The sequence below is a fragment of the Carcharodon carcharias genome, chromosome 14 (genome assembly GCF_017639515.1).
Source record: "Carcharodon carcharias isolate sCarCar2 chromosome 14, sCarCar2.pri, whole genome shotgun sequence".
Classification (NCBI taxonomy): Eukaryota; Metazoa; Chordata; class Chondrichthyes; order Lamniformes; family Lamnidae; genus Carcharodon; species Carcharodon carcharias.
In genome coordinates, this window is record NC_054480.1 from 147,622,654 (window position 1) to 147,642,890 (window position 20,237).

The 20,237-nt window shown below is 43.3% G+C and overlaps 1 protein-coding gene across 1 annotated transcript in view; it reads right to left on the reverse strand.

The window, feature by feature from the left end:
• LOC121287635 (protein unc-13 homolog A-like) overlaps positions 1–20,237 on the reverse strand; it is a 298,606-nt gene that overhangs the window by 96,393 nt on the left and 181,976 nt on the right. Inside the window, exons 21-24 of the mRNA XM_041205568.1 lie at positions 19,162–19,251; positions 17,363–17,497; positions 11,556–11,689; positions 6,062–6,147 (exon numbers count right to left, since the gene is read on the reverse strand). Coding sequence (XP_041061502.1) covers positions 6,062–6,147; positions 11,556–11,689; positions 17,363–17,497; positions 19,162–19,251 — 445 coding nt within the window. The remainder of the gene's footprint in view (positions 1–6,061; positions 6,148–11,555; positions 11,690–17,362; positions 17,498–19,161; positions 19,252–20,237) is intronic.

The window sequence follows — 20,237 nt, forward strand, 5'->3', positions numbered from 1 at the left end:
TTCATGTTGGGTGGTGGGGGGTGGGGGGTGATGGGGGGAAACAATGTGGCAGGAGCCAAAAAGCCAGTTTCCCACTGGCGTAAAATGGCAGCGGGACCATGCACTCCCGCCTATCATGGCAGGTTAGAGGCCGACATGAAACCGGTTTGTATCCCATTAATGCAATGCAGGTGAAGGCCCAGCCAGAATCTTCCCCCCACCGACCAATCACCCGGGCCACCAGGTTTTAACACCAGTTCAGAACATGTCTGGACCAATGTGGCATGCAAATGTTGGATTTACCCACAAGAAGGCCTGGGGCAGCCTGCGGAGATCAGAAGGAACGATGAAGGGGGATCTGGGTGTCTTAGTGCATGAATCGCAGGTTTTTAAAAAAATTCATTCATGGGCATTTATTGCCCATCCCTAATTGCCCTTGTTCAGAGGGCTTTTTTAAGAGTCAACCACAAGCTGTGGGTCTGGAGTCACATGTAGGCCAGACCAGGTAAGGACAGCAGATTTCTTTCCCTAAAGGATATTAATGAACCTCATGGGTTTTTAGAACAATCAACAATGGTTTCATAGTCATCATCAAATATCATTTTTATTCCAGATTTTCACTGAATTCAAATTTCACCAGCTACTGTGGCGGGATTTGAACCCAGGTCCCCAGAGCATTACCCTAGATCGCTAGATTACCAGTCCAATGACAATACCACTACACCATTGCCTCCTGAACAAGGTACAGCAAGTATTTAGGAAAGCTAACAGAACGTTATCATTTATTGCAAAGGGGAATTAAATACAGAAGTGGTGGGGGGGGGGGGGTCATGCTTCAGTTACACAGAGCACTAGTGAGACCACATCTGGAGTATTTTGTACAGTATCGGTCACCTTATTTAAGGGAGGATGTAATTGCGTTGGAAGCAGCTCAGAGAGGGTTTTCCAGATTAATACCTGGAATGGGCCGGTTGTCTTAAGAGGAAAGGTTGGACAGGCTGGACTTGTATTTGCTGGAGTTTAGAAGAGTAAGAGGCGGTTTGATTGAAACATATGAGATACTGAGGGGTCTTGACAGGGTGGATGTGGAGAGCTTGTTGCCTCGTGTGGGAGAAGCTAGAACTGGGCTTCGCGGTTTAAAAATAAGGGGTCACCCATTTAAACAGAGATGAGATGAAACGTTTTCTCTCAGAGGTTGAGTGTCTTTGGAACTCTCTTCCTGAAAAGGCGGGGGAAGCAGAGCCTTTGAATATTTTTAAGGTAGAGATGGATAGATTCTTGGTAAGCAAAGGGGTGAAAGGTTATCAGGGGTAAACGGGATGTAGATTTGAGGTTACTATCAGATCAGCCATGATCTTATTAAATGGCAGAGCAGGCGCAAGGCCTACTCCTGCTCCTTGTTCATATGTTGGTATGAAGGCCTCCAGTAACCAGACCCTGGAACACCACATGCAGCACTGGGTGGGTGGATCTTCTACCTTCAGGATCTTCCAGGAGGTGGAGCTTCTATCTCCAATGGTCGGTCAGTTGACATGTGGGCGCCTTGTAAAAATGGCGCCTGGATATTATGGCGGTGGGTGAGCCATCCAACCCACCCTGCAAAACGTCAGGAAGCCCCAGACAGCATACTTAATACGGCGTGAATTCCCAGCAGCCTCTGCAGCAGGAAACTCACCCCTGACTTAGTCACGGAATGGAAAATTCCGCCCTTCGGGTCCCACTCCTGACTTTAGCAACATCCCACTTCAGTGGAGGCGGCTGATGATTTAAATCACCAGCCATCTCCATAAAGTGCGCGTGCATGATCCATGTCCCGCCCCCGCAAAGTGGGATATGTTGTGTTGGGGGGCGGGGCTTAGGATTTTCGGACATTTCCACTATATTTGCCACAACAGAGAGCTTCTCCATAAAGGGGAAAATCTGGGCCTCAAATTTTCATCACATCACTTCAAGACAATATTGTCAGGAGCTCCCCAGCTCCTCTGTCAATGATCCAAAATCCTCCATCCTCACCCCCTTTCCAATCCACCCCCTTTTTTTCCAATAATTTATATAGATTTTTATTTTCCCACCTGTTTCCGTTATTTTTAAATGTATTTCCATCCATTGTTTTACCTTTTAGCCTATTTCGATCCCTTCACCCCACCCCACCCCCACTAGGGCTATCTGTACCTTGCTCGTCCTGCTTTCTATCCTTAATTAGCACATTCCTTAGATAATATCACCACCTTCAACACCTCTTTGTCGTTTTGTCTATGACATCTCCACCTGTCTCTGGTCCTCTATCCAGTTCTAGCACCCCCCCCCCCGCCCCCCCCAAACCAGTTTATATTTCATCTCTCTTCTATTTTTCCTTAGTTCTGTTGAAGAGTCATACAGACTCGAAATGTTAACTGTGTTCCTCTCCGCAGATGCTGTCAGACCTGCTGAGTTTTTCCAGGTATTTTTATTTTTATTTTTGTTTTGGATTTCCGGCATCTGCAGTTTTTTTTTATTTTATCTTCGGGTAACACAGATGTTTATCCTACTATTTTAAGACAGATAGGTTGTTGTGCTTTATTCAGCCTGTTTTCCCAAGACCTTGTTTTCCATTTTGGTCATTCACAGCTGGCATTTGGTCTTCATCTTTGTTTTCCTTTTTCAAGCAACACTGCTAAAACCAAAGTTGACTTTTGTTTATCAGAATTCCTTTTTCTTACTGCATTCGATGACCCTTGAACTACAAGCCAGGACATGATGTTTTTCCTTCAGAAATGTATGTTTAATATCATGTGTTTAGGGGGCACTGGCTGCTTACTTGGTGATTGAGATGTGGGTCTCTGTGTGATGACCAAGGAAGAGCATTGTGAGTTCTTTGATGCAATAAGATGAGCCATCCATGGAAAATAGGTGAGGCTGCTGCTTTTATGTCATTTAGTGCTGGCCAGTTGGTTGGAAGTGAGTATGAGGCAGCCCGTTGTCCCCCATGCATTAACTCCCATGTCAGCACATCTGCAGCAGCCTGCTGATGTGGATCCCCTTCCATCTCACTCCATACATCCCCGTTCTCCACATCAGTGAGGCTTATACCCCGTCATCTTCCTCTGGGCTGATGTCATCATCCCTCTGCATGGCGATGTTATGCAGTGCACAGCACACAACCACTCTCTGCAACACCTTTACTGGGTCATACTGAACAGCACCCCCAGAATGATCGAGGTAGCGGAAGCACATCTTCAACAAACTGATGATTTGCTTTATGATGTTCTTTCTTGTGCCGTGACTGGCATTGAACCCCTCTTCTGTCTCACTTTGAGGGTTTCTGACAGGTGTCTTCAGTCACGGGTGAAGACAGTAGCCCTTGTCACCCAGGATCCATCCCTTGGTTTGTCGCCTTGACACAAACAAGTGCGGTACCTGCGAGTGTCGAATCTCAGAGGCCCTGCGGCTGCTGCCAGGATTGTGGGTGCGTGCACCTGCACGATCGCTTCTTATGGTCACATTTTAACTGCACTTGGCGGGAATAGAATCCCTTTCTGTTAATAAACGCAGCCAGCTGCTCGGGTGATGACTCGATAGCAACAAGGGTGCAACCTATGAAACTTAGAATATGTGGAAAGCCAGCAATGACTTTGTGGTCATAGTTAGCAAATTGAAGTTCATTTACTCCAGCCAGTCTGTTCCCTGTCTCCCAATTCTCCTGCATGAGATGCAGCTTATAGACATCAGGCCTGGTTAATCTCTATTTTTCTCTCTCTGTCTGATTCTTTTAGATGTTTGCTCTTTTCCCCCCTCTGTGATTGGCCTCTTATTAATTTCTTTCTTTCACTGGCTGACTGCTCTCAGCAATATCTCTCTCTGCTTTATTGTGATCTTTTTTGTCTCTGGTGACCATTCTCTCTCTGGCATGTCTGATTTAATAGCGGCACTCTCATTTCTGCCTCAGCTGCAATCACCTAGCTCAGTACACACTCGGAATAGAACCCGGAACGTCTGGTTATCATAGGTTAGTGTGTTATTAAGACTTCAAGGAAGCTGGCAATCATTTAAATAATAGGTTGTAAAAGACTAATGTGCTAGTCTTTTAGTGACACACAGAAGAAAAAAAGCTTATGTGGAGAGTTGATAATCCCCTTCTGAAATAACTTTGCTTATACACAGCAGTCAAGTACAAATGTTAATCTTTGTCAAGTTCAAACCTGCCTTGCTAATGGAGTTGACACTTGATTGACACTCTTAATCCACTTTGTCCTGTTCAAGAAGACATTGCAATAAATTTTAATGTGTAAAAGGGTTACTTTCTGTTTCTAAAATTACAAGTCTTTGCTGCATTCTCAAACTGCGCCTGGAATAGTATCCACTATTGAAGCATAAACAAAAATAATAAAAATATGTATATTTTCATTTCATAACACTTTGCATTTATATCGCGTGTCTAATGTATTGCTGAAAAAGAGACATGTCTAAGCTTTCCATCTTGCACTTATCAGGACACCCCGCAAGAAGACCAATATAAGGGGAAAACAACAATTTATACTGCATGTGAAGAGAGTGCTGATTGGTTGGCAAGTGGCATTGCCATGGAGAATGCGCCAATAATGGTGCCTGACAGTTAAGTGCCAAGCCCTGTTTGAAATTTAAACCAGGCAGCTTGACCCTGATTGGTCAAGGCATTGCCCTGAGGAATCAGTCAGCGAATGATTGTCACTTATTTTGTTTAGCTGAAACAGGCATAACGTGTGTACAGGTTCTTTCTATCTGCAAAGAAGAGGGCTCCGTGTATTAATATACGTAGCTTCCAGCACATGCAAATGCCCGGTTTTCAGGGTCATTCTTCACACACTGAGGATTACTTAGCAAATGTTGTCTAATCACAAAATTGCATCTAATGTTGGACACTGCATTTTGAGTTTTGCAAACACAGGCTGGTTGGGTACAGTCTGTACCCTGCACGTTGTGGACAGTGGCTGGGACATGTATTTTGATACGATCTGCCAATCTTTGCGACGTACAGCCTATATACCCAGCATCACACTGGCACTGAAATTCATGTACCACATTACTCATTTGTGTGATAGGCAGAACATCTTTTTGGCTTGACGGCAGCATCCAGTTAGTGGTGAATATCACTCGAGTTGCTACTGCATAATAGTAGCGTGAAACAACTAGCTTCACCTGTTGCTCAAATTTTTGAGATTCCTTGCCCTTCCAGGGTAATCTGAGATATACTGGGCACTTCTCAGGGCTGAAAGTGACGACCTTAGGCTCGTCCATGAGTTTGCATGATTTACAGCGCAAAATGATCTGATCAGGGTAGCCATTATCCCGCAGGATGCTCTACTTCAGTATCAAGTTTGCATGGTCAGCAAATGGCTCCGGCCCTATTTTCAAAGTTGCCAATATGACCGATCTTATAGCGTTTGGAACTGCAAACCTTGTTGTGTTTGTTTGGAAGCCCCCATGGAGGCCCCTCATTGTCAGACACTCAGTGCCAGATTGAAGGAACTGGCACTGGGGAGAGTGGGGGTGGTGTCTCTCCCGCATCCCCCCATCCTGCTCTCTCTCTCACTTGTGGCCTGGGCCCTCACTGATCTTGGGCCTCTGATGGACGCATAATCTCTATTTCATCCTCTTGCAAATGTGAGGGCCCTGTGCCCTGAAATGGATCTCTGACTTTCAGACGGTTTCCCCTCCTAAACAAGGGTGCCTCCCCTTATAAACACTGCCCTGGTGGCACTGCCTGCAATGGACAGGTGCCAACTTTCGATTGGCCAGCAGCTCTCGGGGGTGGATTTTCCATCCCCTGACGTTCTTGATCCCAGGGATGGCCCACAACTAACCACTTATGTGTATGACTGGCACTTCATACAGCAGGCCCTCCCCAAAGCAGGCAGCGCAGGCCTCTTGCTGGCTCTCCAGCTAGCGGGGAAGACCTCCATCGCCTGTATTAAATTCCCATCAAGGTTTTTAATAACATTATAAACAGGACAAATTTGAACAATTCTTTTTCATAAAATGGACGAGCAATTGGCACACGGTCCAGTCATACCAAGAAATAAAAATAAAAATTTGTAAATCAAACATTCAATAGAAATAGTCCAACCTTCCATCGCATATTTCATGTCCTGGGCAAAAAGGTTCCACATCACTTCTGCGCTTATCTTTCCGACATTCAGCTCCTGTGGAAATCTAAAAGAAAAAAAAGGGAATGTATGACTGAATGAAATGATAAATGGACAAAGCACTTGATAATAGATTGTACCTTTTTGTTTGCCTAATTAATAATAAGAATGGAAACGTATATATCCTCATTTTGAGCATCACCTACTCCCATAGGAATTCAACACTACAAGAAGCAGTCACCACTTTTAGTTACAGCTGATGGGGCCAGCATATATTAACACAAGTGTGTATGAAATTAAAGGAAAAAGCACACTGTTTTTCATTTCATTACTCTTCAAGTTTCTTGTTTCTTCTGCAGCAGGCACTGCCTTGTGCCGGGATACAGTTCAAGTGTTGTCCACCTTTTGGTGCCTTAGCCAACTGGGGGAGCTTCACTAGAACATAAGGAAAGTCAGTCTACGGACTATTACAAACACATGGGCTAGATTTTCCTGAATGACATAACTGGCAGATCTTAAACCGCCTAAATAACTCAGTGAATTTTCTGGGGTATTGGTGTTACTCCATGGGAAAAATTCCCCCCCACCCCCGCCCCTATTGGGGGGGTTGTGCAGGGTGGGCAGGGGTGAGTGTGAACACGGTCGGTGCCCAGTTCGGGGACGCGCTGCCATTTTAGGTGGGCAGGCCAGAGTGACGCTCGCCCGGAAGTGCTGAGCATTCCCTGTGGTGGTGGTGGTGGTGGTGGTGGTGGTGGTGGTGGTGGGGGGGGGGCGCAATTCTCTGAGTTGCTCCCTGTGGTCTTGTGTGAATGTGCAGACACTGTCACGTGAGCTGGGACATGGCAAAGAAGTAATGTGAAAATTTTTATTAGATTTTAAACCCTTTATGAAACCTCTTCCCGCCCGTGGATGAGGTTCCATGAAAAATGCGAAGGCCGCCTGGGCTCTTCCCCTGCCCTCCCCCACCGCCCACCACCCCCACCTCCCCCCCCGCCCCCGACAGCCTTAAGGTTGGACAGGCAGCTCCGTTAATTATTTTAATTGTTAGTTAAATGGCCTTAATAGGCCTTTGACAGTTCGGCGAGCACACAGCTGACACGGCTGTGCGCCTTCTGAACTGAAAATCTAAATGATGCGCGGTGATGTCAGGACACTCGCCCGATGTCACCACGTGTTTTATGTGTCAGCGATCAGGCCCCGCCCCCACTCGCCGACCGGAGAATTCTGCCCCATGTGATCGCCAACTTAAAATACGGTGACAAGAATGACAAGGGCTGCATGGTTTAAATGCTCGCAACTGCTTATAAGGCCTAGGTTCTTTCGGACTAGTTTTATTTAGGAGGGGAATCCTGAAAGTCAGAGGTCAGTTTTGGGGCACAGGACCTTCAAGAGGATGAAATAGAGATTGTGGCCGGAATTTTCCATCCCCGCTGGTGTCGGGTATCACAGCGGGGACGAGCCGACAATATGGTGGGAAGGCCATAAACCTGTTTTATGCCTTCATGAAACCAGTTTGCAATTGTCTGCTCCCCCTGTCAATGTTTCTTGCCGCTGCACACCAGGAACCAAATTTCAATATTTTAGCATCTCACTGTAAGCTCTGCTTGCCGGAATCATCCCCTCCATGTTGGATCACAACTGTAAGTAACGTGCACCTGGTGAGCTGCGCTTTGCTCGGGACTTTGAGGTTTGTTTGCCTACCTTGCTTCACCAGCACTCGCAGGCATCAGCGCCAGGCTTCCCAGGCAGCACCACATCACTTTTAAGGGGGCTTATGGGCAGGTCTCTACCTATAAGACCAGCGGTAAGATGGGGGCTGGCTTTTCAATGGCTGCAGGGCTGGGGCTTGATTGGGGAAGTGAAAGAAGTGGCCTCAGGCAATGGAAGAGGCTGCAGGGCGAGGGCTGTACTGGGAACTGGGGGGATATCTCAGGGTGTGTTTGGGGGCACATATTGACCTATACAAGTGGCCTCAAGATGGTGAATGCAGAGGAGGTGGTCTCCAGAGGAGATGAGGCCAGATGGAGATGTGAGGGTGTGTGAGAGAGAGTAAGTGGTGATGTCTCTTGAGTTGGCAGTGAGAGAGATGCCAGTGTCTGTGTGATGGGCTTGGGTGTGTGAGTTTAGAGTGATGGGATGATTGTTATACCCTGGTGGCACGGATGAGATCATTCATCCATTTTCTGCACTGGATGACCGACCTTATGTGCAGCATTGGCACTGACCACCTCTGCCATTGCCTCCCTAGCTGCTGTGGTGAGACTGATGGGCCTCCTGTGGCCAGAGGGGGTAGAGGACATTGCGGGGGGCAGCCACGGTTCCAGAAGGCATCACTGAATTGGGGGGTGGGGTGGGGGGCTGCACTCTTCTTGGCTTTTGGGGCCATGTCTTTACTGGTGCCCTCCTGGGCTGCAGCATCGAGATGTGTGCGCACGGCTGCAGTTTAAATATGGTGACCAGCACGAGGAAGTGGTGAGGTAACAGCGTGGGGGGCAAATCGGAGGCTAGCGAAATGGCTGCATAATTAATGAGGCGTGAATGGGACGAAACAGCGTGAAGACCTGCCATTGTGGCTGGTGGATAAAACAACTTTCTTCCTGCCCGTTAACACTGTGCAAATCCGGGACTATTCTGCCCTACATCTTAAATCAGGACAAGAGGGGATTAGGATTGCTGGCCAACTCTGGTTGGAGCTGTTCCTGGAAGTTTGATGACATGATTTTTTGATCACATGGCATCTATTCATTTGATTCCTGATCATGTGACCTATGATCACATGAGCAAATATCTCTCCCATTCCTCTTTGAAATAATGTTTTTTCTGGATCTTAATAGTCACAGATATGAAAGATTCCACAGTCTTCTAGCATTAGATCAAGATTCTTCCTCCTCCCTTCCCCCTAATTTTTTTCCAGCAAGAATCCTTGGTGTCGAACCCTTAGTTCCCCATTTGCCCACTGGTGGAAACTATTATTCATTGTTTACCCACAGTAAGGCCCCAAGGTTTCATTTATCCTTTCAACTGTTTGCTCCTCTCTCAGTACCACTTCCACTCACCACCGTACTGCTGCTGCTCCCTGTTCCATGCAAAACTCTGGACCCCACAGTCACTCTATTCCCCATTATCCTTCCCGCCCAGAGCTCTCATTACCCTTCTCTCCCATTTATTCCCCCATTCCTCGGTTTCCCTCTTCCTCCAGGCACTCAAAAGCACAGCCTGCACAGGTCTCAGAGACCAGCCCCTGAGCAGTCATGATTCTATGAAGATTCTATGAAGATTCTATGAAGCTCTGAGCAGTAGCTAGTGATGAACTCTGGGGAAAAGGCTTGGAAATTAATCTGTTTAAAATGACTGCAGTTTATTCCCCTTCTGACTGCCAATTCCAGGCGACAGTATTTAGTTACTGTACTTCACATAAGTGTTTGTTCATGTGGGCATAGAAGTTTAATAATCTAACCAATTTAGGGAATGTAAGGTGTGAACTACATCATCCCAGAATATATTGGGCAGTTACAATCACCTTCCCTTCACTGCACTGAAATGATTCAAGACGTTGCAATCAATGTCCATAATGTTCCGCTGAGCCCTCAAGACTGCCAACCTTATCTGTACAAAGTAACTTTGTGGACCTAATAGAAAGCATTATGTGATTATGCAATTGTGCATTTCATGCATCACTGTCTGTCTGCTGCCACCTCAGTTGAACTGAAGCTCATGGCGTGTAAAGGTGTAAGATTTTGTTAATACTACTAATATTTAGGATTCAATGTTGGTCTGCAATAATTTCTATGGATTTTATTTTTAACCACTTTTTAAATGCTTCAGTTAGTTACCAGATGGCAGCTGTTACATGTGAGAAACTACACTTAATGGATTTATGACTAAGTTGCCTGAGGGTCTGGGTTCAGCAGTTGTCTGTTGTCTTAATTGTATTGTGGGCAATTAAGAGTCTTTTTTATCAACTTTGGAGAAATGGCTGAAAGGGAGTTTACTTAGGATGACACTATCTTTAAACAAAACCCATATATTGATTTAATTGAGGAGCCATACTTGTAGGGCAGAACATCTGTATTAGAGGGAAACTCTTCTTCCTGTTTTGACATTATGGTAGGAAGTGTTATTAACACTTGTTTTTAATGGCTTTAGCATCCATGGGACTTAGATTAAAATATGTTGATATAGATGTTTTCGACAGGTGCATTATTGACAAGAGGATGTGACATTGTTTGTAACTGCTCTGTATCTAAAGGAAATGTGTCATTTGTTCACAATGGGGTGTAAATTCTGGGGCCCAGGGAACAAGGGATGGATATTTGTCTTCAGTCTACATGACTCTAGTTACAGAGGTGAGGTGATGCCAGATGACCCATGCCATAAGCCAATGGAAGAGATGAATTTGGACTATTTCCAAATTAGGGATTCCGAAATAATGAGAAGTGGGGATAAAAGTTGGAAATTCAGAGTCTTTGTTAGCACAGTTTTACCATGGCTTCTGTGGTATGATTCTTCTGCGACACAGTTCAACATTGTTTCAGAAACAGAAGAAGAGAAAGACATCGCTTGTGCTGGCAACACTCAAGGAATCCTAGGAACTTGAGAGATGAGAGACTTCCATCTTGTCTTCACTATTTTTTGTTAAGTATATGTAAAATCTTGCTAATAAATTCTACTTAATTCATAAATGCTAATTATTCATACCTTGTTAGGTAAGGCACAACTGAGAACCCTAGTGTTAGAAATTAAGAGTTCAGAACTTAGAGATTTTAATTAGAAGGCCTTTATACCTCGAAACGCTAAAATGACACAGGCAGTATTAACACCATCTACTTTCTGTTCAAAAGCAAAGCAGCTCATAACAAGAGAAAGTTGAGATAACCATTCTTGACCTTTTAAAAGAAAGGTGCTTTCAGAGTATCACACAAACAAGATGACATTGGGAATAATAACATTCCTAAAATGGATAGGAAATAATAGGATGGCAAATAAACATTTTGGTCTGATTATACTCCATGAAGGGCCTTATGACAATTATCTGCATTAAAAGCACTATATATTTGTACATTGTTATTGCCAATCAATAGATTGAGATTTTTTAAAAATTCATTCACAGGATATGGGCTTTGCTGGCTGGGCCAGCATTTACTATCCATCCCTAGTTGCCCTTGAGCAATTAACCATGGATAACCATGGAAAAGATATTCTATCATTTCCCTTTAAAGTTATGTTGCAGCTGAAGGAGCCCAAAGACACTGGGCTAAAAACATATGCCCTTCATTAACGCATAAGATAAAAAAAAACACACTTCCAAACCCTTCCACTGAAGGAAGGCAAGTGGTTGACTAGCAAAAGCTATTATCTTTGGCTAATGGGCAATTAAATATCTACTTGAAGGTGCAACATGTGCACTGGACTTTTATAACTAGCACAGTACTTCAGTGAATTGAAAACTAAAATGACAAATACATAGGTACTTACTGGTTGAGGCAATGTGTATATGAATTCTTGTCCTCTTCTATGATTGAAACAATGAGTGTGATAAGTTTGGACCAAAAGTCCAAATTTCTGATGCTCGGCCCTTGCTCCTCTGGGGGAACCTCAGCTTTTTTACTCTGGAGGAATAAAGAAGAAAGTTTTCTGTTGTGTACAAAAGTTGCCTTATTTTTAAGTGGCTAACTGATCACCAACCTAAAAATACCCACCAACTAAAATTTTTTTTTATGAGTGCCACATGGAAGTGCTAATCTTGCCTACTTCAATCCAGTCAATGATGGATAGTCTTAATTTTAAAAATCACCACTGTCTACTCATGTATTAGATTACTTCCCCATTCCGTACATTGAAATGTGCTGCATTAGAACAAGAATAGCATTGATAGAATTTAATTACCTCTTGCACTGCAACCCTTACAAGATTATTTTCATAAATCAAATGTCATGTTTTTGAATGGAGTACTGATTATTCATTAGCATAACTGCAACTTTCCTTAAACTGTAATGTCAATCAAGGAATGTTTTCTCAATTACACATATTGCAGCAAAAAAGCATAAAACTTATACTTTGTTAAAATGCTCTGCATATATTCTGTTACTATGTACAAGTTAAGCAATTGGTACTTGCTACAATATTGCTCAAGACTGTAGCTTTGTTTGTGACACAAAGATTCTGATACCAAAGCCAAAGTTTGGAAACAAAATGCTGTTCACAGAAATGAGACCTGTTAACATGACGAGACTATGGAAAGTGACACATTATGCAAATTGTACAGTAAATCAATGCTCAATAATATTTTATAGTTAACCATAAAAAATAGATGTTGAAGGTTTAGTTTATTGACTACAGTCACTATAACTGTACAAAAAGATATCAGCAAAAATGTTTCTTAAGTGCTTCCAATTGATATATTACCTGATTATTGTTCACAGGTTTAAAGACATTAACACTTTTTGGGAAGATGATTCATCATTATGAGTAAGGTTCAGAGATTACGGCCCAGACCTTCCGATCTCTGGATAGTTGGAGCCAGATGTACCCTGGAAGATGCACTATGGTACCCCTCGAAAAGCTCAACGCACTGATTCCATGGGAATTGCCTGGGAAGTCTGAACTTCCGATAGGCAATTCCCCTGCTCCCTGGGACCCTCCAAAAAAGCCCCCAACTCTGAGTTACAGTTGGAAACTTTGGACAGTTCCGAATACTTAGCTGGATAGTTAGCCAGGAAATGTTAGATAGTAAAATCCTAGTCTAAATCTTGGGTAACTATACAACTGAACCCTCCGAATCCCCCCTCGACCAACCCCCCTGAACTTCCCAACTTCCAGGATCTTCTGCTCTGTTGCTGTTGGATCATCATGGAAGGTGTTGGGTGTCAGCAAGAGCTTGGCTGGAGGCATTGATCCTTTTTCAAAGTAACCTTTATTTATATACTCAACTATGTACAGGATTACAAAAGACTAGGACAGAGTGACTGTTCCTTTCTCAGATTCTCCTTATTCTCCTCTGTGTGACACCATTATTTGCACATGCTCAGTAGCTTTTGTTAGAGTTGTGTTAGGGTTAACCCTTTACTCTCCATCGATCCCCCACCGCTCCCTCCAAGTCTTTATCTTTACATGCTACGTGCACATCCTCTTATATCTTCCCCCAAAGTCTCTATTTTTACAGGTATAATCTTTGTGGTGGTTTCACCAGTCTCCACAAACTTGTATGGAATTCTTTGAGGCTGTTGAGGATCTGTTCACTCCAAACACATTCTCTGTGGGTCATCAGTTCTTGTTTCCATCGTTATTGGTTCTGTAGTTGTAGTTTCCCCGAGGATCACAGTGTGCAGCCCATCTGATTAAAAGCTACATGTTCATTGAAATCAGGGCACTCCTATTTCTTCAGATGATGCCAGTTTTTGTCTGGACAAGATATGACCTTAGTTGTTGCAACCTCTCCGTTACGGTGCCTTCTCACGGCTGTGGTGGGATCTTCCACACCCGTCCACCGCCACAGAATTCTGGTCTCGCTGCAAGTCAATGGGCTTCTGGCTGGAACACCACCTCGCCCACGGTGGGTCCCATCCGCGATGGGACCAGAAAAACCCGGCCCTGGTCCCGAATCCACATAAACTCTGCCCTTTCAAGTGTGGGCAGTCATGAGCCTCATGTTGTTGGTTGAAAGTGTAGGCTTGGCCTGCTTTATAACCCTCTTCCTTCTGTCGGGCATGGTCATGGACCTCTACTGTGGCGCTTGGCATTAATGTTTGAGAAAGGGAAGGAAGTTGGGTCTTTACCCTGCAGCCCATCAAAATCTCACATGCGGCGAAGCTGTTCTGCAATGTTGTACAGCGGTAGCTGTGCAGGACTAACTGAAGGTCTTTTGTTTTTCTGAGGTGGCCTTTAGCAGTATGTACCCCTCTCTCGACCTGTCCACTGGCCTGTGGGTGCCTTGGCATGCTTGTGTTGTGGACAAATCCATATGATGCTGCAAAGGATTGGAAGCATTTGTTGGCAAATTGTAGCCCCTTGTCAGAGGCAATAATGTCTGGAATGCAATGCATGGAAATTACCCTCGCCAGAGAGGCTATAATGGCTTCAGAGGTGAGCCCATGCATCTTTTGCAACTCAATCCAGCAGGAATAATAATCCACAATGATGAGAAATACTTTCCCTTTGAATTCAAATAGGTCCATACCAAGGTGTTCCCACGGCCTCAATGGAAAAAAGGAGGAAAGAAGTGGTTCTTTCTGCTCCTGTCTGTGAATGGCACAGATGACGCAGTTGGAAACCATGTCTTTGAGACAATGTGAGATACCTGGCCACCATACAGACTGTTGCGCCCTGGCCCTATCCTTAGTAATACCAAGATGTCTCTGGTGAATCTTGACGTTGTTTGAAGTACTGCCTCAGGATGGGGTTACTGGGAACATACTCTGGCCAAAAACCAAGGCAGTATGTGCAAATCTGCACACTTTCCTCATCTCACTTTTGAGCCTCCTGAAATTGTTGTAACTACCTTGCTGTGGCTGGCAGATATTGAGTGGTTAGGCTGCGAAGGCCTCAACTTCCTCAATGAAATTTTATCTTCTTGTTCTGGGTCACCGATTTTTTTTCAATTTCAAGTATTAGGTTCAGATCTATTCAGGCTTCCCTGCTTAACAAGCAGCATTCTTGGTTTTGAATGACATATAGTGTCTCAGAGATTTTTCTGCCTTTGTATCTTAACGTTGCATCAAGCTGACCTTTGACTTTTAGCTCGATTCCTCTTCGACCTTGAAGTTTGATGAAGTTTTCAGATAATTGTTTGCAGCCAATTAACTCCATCCAACAGAACTGGAACTCCAGCTCTTGTATCCAATTTAAATTCTGTATTGACGCTAGCTCTCCTGTATTGGCTTTTGTTCTCTTTGATTTCACTGAGAAAAGTGATTTCTTGGCTGTCTGGCTGGTGTACTTTTTTACAGAGCCATCTACAAGGCACAAGTTAGGAGTGTGATGGAATACTCTCCACTTGCCTAGATGAGTGCAGCTCCAACAACACTCAAGGAGCTGAACACCATTCAAGACAAATCAGCCCGCTTGACTGGCACTCCATCCACCATCTTAAATATTCACTCCTTCCACCACCGATACACAGTAGCAGCAGTGTGTGTACCATCTACACGATGCACTGCAGGAATTCACCAAGGTTCCTTCGCCAGCATCTTACAAATCCATGGCCATTACCACCTAGAAGGACAAGGGTAGCAGGTACATGGGAGCACCACCACCTGCAAGTTCCCCTCCAAGCCACACACCATCCTGACTTGGAACTAAATTGCTGTTCCTTCACTGTTGCTGAGTCAAAATCCTGGAAATCCCTTCCTAAAAGTACAGTGGGTGTACCCACACCACATGGACTCCAGTGATTCAAGAAGGCTGCTCAGCACCACCTTCTCAAGGGCATTTAGGGATGGGCAATAAAAATGCTGGTCTAGTCAGCGAAGCTCACATCCCATGAAAGAATAAGAACAGTTAACACTTTTGTCTACACACTCCTGACCTCCTGATTCCCCCACCTGACTAGCCTCCAGCGCCTAACTCTCCCCTTGCCCCCAACTCTCCCCGACCCCACCTAACCCAAACCCACCTGATCTAACCCCAGCACCCAACACCCACCACTGACCTGTCTGACTAGTCCCCGACCTGACTAACCAGACCCGACTACCCCCAACCATCTGCCACCCTACCCACCTTCCCGACCCACCACCCTACCCACTGCTAAAGTATCTACCCAACCACCACCCTACTTCACCCACCTGCTATCCTGCCACTCTACCCCACATGCCATTCTTACCTCACTCACCCTACTCCCTTACCCACTTATTTTATCTGCCCTATCCCCTTACCCATTTACTTCACCTTCCCTACCTCCTTATCCATTTATCTCACCCGCCCTATCCCTTTATCCACTTGCCTCACACAACCTACCCTCCCTTACTCACTTACCTCACCTGCTCTACCCCTTACCCACTTACCACAGTCACCATACCTCCTCATCCATTTATCTCACCCGCCCTAACCTCTTATCCACTTACTTCACCCACCCTACCCCCTTACCCACCTAGCTGATCTCTGCAGCTTTTCAAAGCAGTTTTGGGATATTTAAACTCTTTACTTACCAGAATAAGACAGCTAGTACCTTACAAAGGGGCAAACGCTTCTGCACAGATTCCCTTCACTGATGTCTCCAAGGTTTCCTGTGCTGAGTGAGTTTGGAAGGATCGCCCATCGGAAGATTGCCCAGAAAAATCGGAGGATGGTAAACAGGTATTTTTTGTCTGATCAGGGTAGGAAATACGGGTCCTGATCCTCATTGGAAGATCTGGGTCATTGTATAAGTGTAGATGTGAGTAAGTTTAGTCTTGTACAGATCATATGTAAAAATATAAGGCTTAAATAGGCTTTATTGTAAGCCTCTAAGATGGTCAACAGGTGCCAGTGTGTCTGTACAGCTGTAAACAATCAATGTGCTTGACTAGTTTAATATATCAAAACAGGAAGAACATTTTTGAAGGTGTGAATGATAATCCATTTTGTGAGATGATATCCATTTTGTCCTTAATTCATTCTGGAACAGGCATTGTCAGAGAGACAGATTAACAAGCAAGGCATTATCAAATATTTGCATTTCTAAATGTGTGTGGATTTTCTGATATCTCTAGGCAAATTAAATCACATCTCTGGGCCATGCGACTAGGATTCTTGAAAGTGAAGGTCGGTTATTGTTAATATGGGATAATTTTGCTAATGTACATGTACATGCCTTTCTAAAGCATCCTGATATTTTAATGAATATGCTGCAATAAATTAATTTTAATTTCATCCAAGTGTAGTTGTTATGCTATTTCTGTCACAGTGTGAAGTATGGTGCAGAAGTAGGACATTTGGCCTATTGTGTCTGCCCCAGCTCTCCGAATGCGCAACTCACTGAGTACCATTCTCCCATCTTCCTCTCGTAACCCGCACATTCTTCCTTTTCAGATAACAGATAAATTCCCTTTTGAATGTTTCAGTTGAACCTGCCTCCACCACAGTCTCGGCAGTGCATTCCAAACGCTATGCGCTCACTGTATTCTCCTCCCCTCAGACCAACTAAGCTGCATTTCATTTTAAACTATGTACGTCAGGAAAAGGGAACAGTTAAACGCCAAAGTGAAAATAAGGGCTATATACCAAATAATAGGAAACTTCGTACACTCCTTGTAGAATTTCCTACTCTGAATCATATGATGAAACATCTAAGTAGGACGTGAACTTACTGGATCTGTCTGATATTCTCGGCTGTACAGTTCATGGCAGTTGTTAAAGATATACTCATAAGTGGAATTCAGACAAGCTTTTACGCAATCTTTCACTACTTGGCTGGCACGTGGTGGGCTCTGCAGTTCCTGAACCTAAAGAAGAATGAATGAAATTAGTCTGAAAATATTATAAAATTGTATGACATTGTTCTGAAAATCTTTAATACCTTCAACAGGCAGCACTCCTCAATACAACACTAGATTTTTGCATGAATAAGAAATATTATACTAAACTGAAAAACTTCCACAGCTGAATTTTACTTCCTTTTAGAAAAACTACATGCATTGCCCTACAATTGAAAAACAAATAAATCTTCAACCCCATATTCTCCATGGATTTTTGATTGTGTAATCAAGGAATCATGAGGCACGGTAATGCCTCAGTAAATTACTACACATACAAATCAGAGATGATTTCAAGATCCTCCATTTAATGTTCTCTACACCCAAATTTGCTTAAGCTACATCCTGAGTCTTTTAATAGATACATCCCATCTCCTTATAAGTCTCAATTTCTTTCTTCTTAATGTTCACATCGGATCTTTTAATGTGCAGATCCCACCTGCACAGTTTAAATATTTTCATAATCTCCAAATCAAACAGTGCTTTGCCTTGATATCTGTGGAATAGTTCATTTGTTAAATCAAGAGATATGAGGATAGTGTGGGAAAATGATTTTGAGATAGATGATCAGCCATGATCCAACTGAATGGCAGAGCAGGCTCAAGGTGCCAAATGGTCTACCCTTGCACCTATTTCCTATGTTTCCAACATTATGTGCAAACATACAAAAATAACAAACAGCAAAAGATCAAAACTAGTCTAGGAGATCACTTTGACCCCGATTAAGATTCAAGTTATTTATTTACGCAATAAGTCACTTCATAAGCACAAGGGCTTGTAAGTGTCTTGTTTTTTGGTTAGATCCCAAGTAATCCATTGCTCAATTATAACCCTCACCAAGAAAGGTAGCTTTTTTTTTTGCAAGAAGCAGAAGTATCAGAAGTTTAAAGGATGTAATTTTAATAATACCCAAAATTTAGCAGCAAAGGAGTACCTAAAGCTACAGGATTGTCTGGTAAGTGAATACTCTTAAAAATTCATAATTTTGTGCAGATATTTGGGGAATAGAGAAAAGGTGCTCCAACTACTAAGAGCTTTAATCAGACTTCATTTCAAGAACTGAACTCAGTTTTGGCCACCACACCTCGGGCAGGATGTACAAGACCCTGTGCCTGTACTTGTTTTCATGTTCCTGAACAGCAAATTCTCTTGTTAAGTGAACAACAGTCTACGGGCATCCTGTTCAGTCTCCCCACATATTTGCTTTCGTACAGTTTATATGAAAATCGGTCTCATGATAGCAAAGCTAGTGAGGAATATTTCATAATGATTTAAACAAAAACACATTCTAAAATTACATGACGCTGCTGGTTCATGGAAGATTTTGCAATATGTAAATGAGTTTGAGCAGAAACTTGAGAAAACATTTTCTTTGCCAAATTAGAACAATTTTGCTCGTGAAATTTTTTTAACCTGGTGCAAAAAATAGCGAAAACTTGATTTACAGTGGACGTAATTTACACTTGAAATTCCTCAACCTTTTGCGCTAGTTTGGCTAATTTTGGGTGAACAGTGTGCAACTTAGCAGAAACTCCAGGTTGATAGGTTTTTGTGTTGTGAGTATATTGTGTAGCTCAAGCTGTGTTTTTCTGTTAAAAGAGTATTAGATAAATAAATTATATTTATTAACCTACCTTCATTCGAAAGAAGGTTATACTGGTTAAAAGGTCAACTGTAGACTTCAAATCTTGTAGCCTTTCAGGACTGCTTGCTGGGAAATTGTTCTGTTTAAAAGGAAGTATTTTATCCGCAATTGCAAACTACACTCTTAAATAAAATAAAACAAATCCATTTGAATTTTAATGACATTATACAATATAGAGCACATTCTAACTGTGTATAATCCAGGGTTTCAGCATTTCAACTCCATTGATCAACATTCTTGTACCATGGGACAAATTCAACAATTGCAAACATTTTTGTGGCTTCACTTGGTCTGCATTTCAGGTTGTTGAACTTTCAATTATATTTATTATCTGACCATACGTTTTATTCCATCCTTCCCAACAACTTTATGTGTAACTCTTATGCCACAGAAGTTTTATGTTGCAGTTAGCATAGCCTACAAATCATTACATAAATCTTCAAGTAATAAGCTAGACTTCCCGAGTCCATCAGATTTCACATTGTGTGTGGGAGAGGTGTGGAAGAGGCAGTGTTACAATTTACACTAATAACATTAGAATTGTATGGTACAAAGTAAACTTGCTGCAGCTTTTGATTCAATTAATGCACCTACAGTAGATTAAGTCATGACACAAAAATTAATACATTTATCGTAACCTCTTGTAGGAGGGAAGAGGCTACACCATGCAATAGGACTCTGCCTGTTTATCAGGTCAAAGAGTGATGCAAAAAGCACCAATTTCATGATGTTGTGCCCCATGACCCAAGGGAGTTTGAAATATGTTCAACTGCATAGTGTCTAAAATAGGCATTTGTTCCCTTGCAGGTGCTAATGAGGAACCTGTTTCAGGGCATATTGTTGAAATAGTTTAGCACTAATATGAGCTGGGCCAGTTCCACTCAGATATTTAGCCACTTCGGCAGCCTAACCAGTGGTTTCAAGGGAACTGTCAGCCAAAGATATGCACTTTCTAAAAATTTACTGTCACGTAGAGCTAAGAGGAGCAGGGGTCTCCTCCTAGCTCCACAACATTACTGTAGGCCACTGCTAGTCTGTGTCAGCCCCTCTCCATCTCCAAGTCTG